The sequence below is a fragment of the Geospiza fortis genome, unplaced genomic scaffold, assembly GCF_000277835.1.
Source record: "Geospiza fortis unplaced genomic scaffold, GeoFor_1.0 scaffold1373, whole genome shotgun sequence".
In the NCBI taxonomy this organism is placed as follows: domain Eukaryota; kingdom Metazoa; phylum Chordata; class Aves; order Passeriformes; family Thraupidae; genus Geospiza; species Geospiza fortis.
This window is the reverse complement of record NW_005054862.1, coordinates 47,437-52,466: the sequence shown is the minus strand read 5'-3', so window position 1 is coordinate 52,466 and position 5,030 is coordinate 47,437. Positions and strand designations below refer to the sequence as shown.

The window sequence follows — 5,030 nt, the reverse complement described above, 5'->3', positions numbered from 1 at the left end:
AGTCCCACTTTTACTGCGGTAGAGTTTTAACAAGGTCCCAGAGCAATGGCTGCTATTACAAGCAGAGCTCCACTCACAGTGGCAAAAAGGCAGCAGGAGATGGAACCCCACAGTATAGTGACAAATTCTCCCCACAGTGCTACAGTATGTCTTCCCTCCAGAAGCTGAGAGAGAAAGAGAGCCAGAGGCTGCACCCAACCTCATTTTCCCAGTCTAAATATCTCGACATCTCTGGCCTCCAGGACAAACCCACAGATAAGAGAAGTGCAGCCAGATGCCCTCCTCCCCTGAACTTGGCCACTTCTTTTTTCATTTTCAAGTCCACAGTCATTATTGTTTCCTAGCAAATTATGGGACAAAATTCCTTGAGTAAAAAGAATCAAATGAAAAGATTCTCCCCCTCAACAGCCTCTAATGGGAAGGCAGCACCACTCAGCTATGCTACGTGAGTCAATCACAGGGTGCTATATCTCACAGTAGAGCAAAACCTAAATATGAGTACATTTGGCCCAAGAACCATTTGCAGGGGGTCTCAGCCTTGCTTAGTCAGCACCAGGCTGATGAGATGTAGAAATGCATCTGCCATTGGCCTGGAGAGGAGAAGCCTGTCTCCCACCCTTGCCACCAGCAGCACTCCACCAAAAGGGGATCCACTGAATGGTAACAACCTGCAGAAGTGGGCAGGCTGCTTTGGTGTTTCTCCCTCTCCATAAAACAAGAAATGGAGAGTGCAGGAGGCAGAAGCTGATTTCAGTGCTAGTTGTCTGCCAGCTGGAAGCCATGACCATTTAGCTGTAGATTCCATACAAAGTGCCATTCCTGATGGCAAAGGAAGCACGTTTGTCTCTGAGATCATGAACACTCCAGGAAAGAGTCCTGCTGCTCTGACCTGCACATGGCCTCAGGAGGGTCACCCAAGCACAGAAAGCTACATGGGTGCTCAAACACTCCAGCATGGAATAATGCCACGATCAGTATGGTCCCAGAGAGTGAGCAAAGAGTCCAGAACAGACAGAAAAGATGTGCAGTTCTGGGAACTCTGCTGACGAGATACTGGGGATGAGAGAGGCAGAAAATTCCTCAGCTATCCTTGTCAAGGATCAGGCCCCAGACAACTCCAGGTATTTCCACTGGACCCACAGAGAGGGCACAGAAAGACCATGAGCCAAATGAGCCCAACACAATTTTTCTCTGTGCACTGTTTGAGCAGCAACAGAGTTCAGCCCTCCCAGCAGATGCAGACCTGTGTGCAACAGTGAGTGACCATCATGGAGAGATGGGAAAAGCAACAGAAAATGATGTGCCATGATCCCTCACATGGCAGTCCTTGGGCATGTGGTCAAGGAGCACGAGACGGACGCCCATTTCCTGACAATTTGCACAAAAACAAACCCATAGGAATGATGCAGGGGAACATATATTTCCGCAGAGGATGCTGCCAAGTAATGGTGTGAGCATTCCGAATGAACCTGGCATTGGTTTTGCCCATGAAATCCTTGAATCTCGCATCCCAATACTTGTAGTAATGACCCTTCATGCAGGAAAGCTCTCTCATCCACTTCTCTCACCTCCTTCTCCTCCTCAGGAATCAGGTGAGAGGGAAGCCTTCTCTCGTCCTGCTGCTGCTTCAAGAGCAGCTCTTGCCTGGCTGGAGGTCTCAGCTGAGAGGGGCTACAAGAGCCCAGGGCTGGGAGCTGCTTGTGCTGGGAGAGGTCAGGGCAGAGAAGGTCTTGTGCAGATAGAGAGAGGCTGGGACTTGGCTGAGGTGGTTCCTGGGCTTTGAGCTGGGCACTGCAATGGGGGCCAGGAGGTGCCTTGGCTGAAGGGTGTTTGGGTGCAGTGCTGCTTCTCACGTGTCCTCACTGTGTGCTTCTCCCTTCCCTCTGTGCCAGGTGCACCTGTGACCGTGAGCCATGTCCTGCTGCAAGCCCTGTGACCCTTGCTGCCAGCCCTGTGGCCCCTGCCCGCTGGCCAGCAGCTGCAATGAGTGCTGTGTCAGGCAGTGCCAGAGCTCCCACGTTGTCATTGAGCCGCCTGCTGTGCTGGTGACCCTGCCTGGGCCCATCCTCAGCTCCTCCCCACAGAACACCGCCGTGGGATCCTCCACCTCTGCTGCTGTTGGCAACATCCTCAGCTGTGGCGGAGTGCCCATCAGCTCTGGGGGCTTTGACATCTCCTGCATCACCAACTGCTATGGTGGCAGCAGGTGCCGTCCCTGCTAAAGCTGCTGGCAATGTCTTCTGGCAAGAACGTCCAAAACTTTAATGCATGGTTTTGGGCAAGAAATAGAACTTCAGGAAATTGTATTTAGCGCGTTGGGCCATCCCTTCCTTGTTCTATTCTCTTCTGCATTTCTCTCCAAGGCAGTCTAGTCTGGACTTGCCGTCCTTCACTCCTTTGTAGATCAGTGCAAAGAACACCACATGGGAGCTCCATCTTAGTGGCTGCTCCTGCTGCTCTTTGTGAGATAGGTCCTTTTCTTCTCTAAACTTATTAAAACTTTGTTGCATTCAAACCTTGTTCTCTGAGTTGTCTATTTTTGTGGGACAATTCCTCCAGTTTGCCCCAAAAAAGTGGGGATAAATCAGTGTTTGTGGCTCGCTGCAGCGGATTTTTTTTTTGGTGTCCTTTTCCCTTGGAATTGATAAAGAACATCCCTGGCTACTCAGCATCCAAAGCCATCATGGAGACTTCGGCTTCAAAGGAGAGGGGATGGGAAACAACAACAATTGGGGACTGCCCACAACTCATCTCTTCCCATCCTTCCTTCATTCCCTGGCCTAGGGCCTGTGGCCAGCACTCCTGGGAACAAGGAGATGAGATCCAAACCTCACACAGTCCCTCAGCACTCGGCAGGGCCCAGCTGCTGCCCAGACACTCAGGGCTGAGGGGAGCGCACCTCCGGTCACAGCCAGCAGGGGCGCTGCTGGCTTCTGGCCGGGCAGGGCACGCGTGATGAGTCCCCCATGGCGCTGTGGCGAGAGCTTGGGGGTCATTCAGTAATGGGGGCTTGACCAAGATGGAAAGGGATGGAAGAAAGGCTTGGCTTTACAAAGCCCAAGGGGCAGCTGATACAGCTGCCCCAGCTGGAATCACAGGAGCTGTAAGCTGGAACAGCATGAATGCGTAAAAATCCTGAGGTGGCGGACGAGATCTATCAGAAGCTTTGCAGCTGTAGCTGGAAACGTGGGATGTCTCAGCAGGCAGGGGGCTACAGTGCAGCAAAACTCAGAGCAGTGCCGAAAAAGCCGCAGGGGCCAAGCAGTGTCACCCGGTGTCCAAGCAGAGGAAGGAAAGGAGAGGTGGGGATCCAAGCACCATGACATATGGTGACAAGTCCCTCTTTTAGAGACGTAGAGTGTTAACAAAGTCCCAGTGCAACCCCTGCTCTTACAAGCAGAGCACCACCCATGGGACAACAACAGCAGCAAGAGATGGATCTATGCAATGGTGATCAATTCTCCCCCCAGTGCTCCAGTCTCTCTCCCCTCTGAAAGCTCAGAGAGAAAGAGAGCCAGGGGCTGCACCCAACACCATTTTCCCAGTCCTAATGTCTCAGCATCTCTGGCCTCCAGGAGAAACTCTCAGATAAGAGAAGTGCAGCTAGATGCCCTCCTCCTCTGAACTTGGCCACTTCTTTTTTCATTGTAAAATACCCAGTCATTATTGTTTCCTAGCAAATTATGAGACAAAATTCCTTGAGGAAAATGAATCAAACAAGAAGATTCTGACCCTCAACAACCTCTAAAGGGGAGGGAGCAGCAGTCAGCTATGGTATGAGGGTAAATCACACTGTCCTACATCTCACAGTAGAGCAACACCTGAATATGGGCACCTGAATATGGGTTCCTTTGGTCCAAGAATCATTTGCTCGGGGATCTCAGCCCTGCTCAGTCAGCACCAGGCTGATGAGATGTAGAAATGCATCTGGCATTGGCCTGGACAGGAAGAGCTTATGTTCAACCCTGGCCACCAGCAACATTCCACCAAAAGGGGATCCACTGAATGATAACAACCTGCAGAAGTGGGCAGGTTGCCTTGGTGTTTTTCCCTCACCATAAAACAAGAAATGGAGAGTGCAGGAGGCAGAAGCTGATTTCAGTGCTAGTTCTCTGCCAGCTCTAAAACGTGACCATTCAGCTCTAGCTTCCATACAAAGTGTCATTCCTGATGGAAAAGGAAACATGTTTCTCTCTTTCTCTCTGAGATCATGAACACTCCAGGGAAGAGTCCTGCTGCTCTGACCTGCACATGGCCTCAGGAGGGTCACCCAAGCACAGAATGAGGCACGTGTGCTCAAACACATCTCAAATATACCTGCATTGAATAATGCAAAGATCTGTATGCACACACAGAGTCAGCAAAGAGTCAGAACAAACAGAAAAGATGTGTAGTTCTGGGAACTCTGCTGAGGAAATACTGGGGACGAGAGAGGCAGAAAATTACTCAGGTCTCCTGGACAAGGATCAGGCCCCAGACAACTCCTGGTATTCCCAGAGGACCCACAGAGAGAATGCACAGAAAGACCATGAGCCAAATGAGACCCACACAATTTTTCTCTGAGCACTGTTTGAGCAGCAACAGGGTCCAACCCTCCCAGCAGATGCAGACCTGTGTGCAACAGTGAGTGACCATCATGGAGAGATGGGAAAAGGAACAGAAAATGATGTATCATGATCCCTCACATGGCAGTCCTTGGGCGTGTGGGCAAGGAGCACGAGACGGACGCCCATTTCCTGACAACTTGGACAAAACCAAACCCACAGGAATGACACAGGTGAACATATTTGTCCCGAGACGATGATGCCATGTGATGGTCTGAGCATTCTGAATGCACCTGGCATTGTATTTCCCCAGGAAACGCTTGAATCTCTCATTCCAACACTTAGAGAAATGACCCTTCATGTAGGAAAGCACAGAGAATTAGCCGGGAAATGAAAAGGCAGAAGTGCAGGAAACCAGAACACAGCCCCTACCATTAACTGGGATGGTGCACATTTGACATGAGCTGGTCAGAAAATTATGGCTTC

The 5,030-nt window shown here is 50.8% G+C and overlaps 1 protein-coding gene across 1 annotated transcript; it reads left to right on the top strand.

Annotated features, from left to right (window-relative positions):
• The first annotated feature begins 1,913 nt into the window (after positions 1–1,913).
• On the top strand, positions 1,914–2,222 carry LOC102037021 (feather keratin Cos2-2-like). Its single transcript, XM_005431265.1, has one exon. It carries the CDS (start codon positions 1,914–1,916, stop codon positions 2,220–2,222), a length of 309 nt encoding a protein of 102 aa, XP_005431322.1.
• The last annotated feature ends 2,808 nt before the right edge of the window (positions 2,223–5,030 follow it).

Coding starts and splice junctions, on each gene's coding strand:
- LOC102037021 (XM_005431265.1), top strand. CDS start 1,914: ATGTCCTGCTGCAAGCCCTGTGACCCTTGCTGCCAGCCCTGTGGCCCC.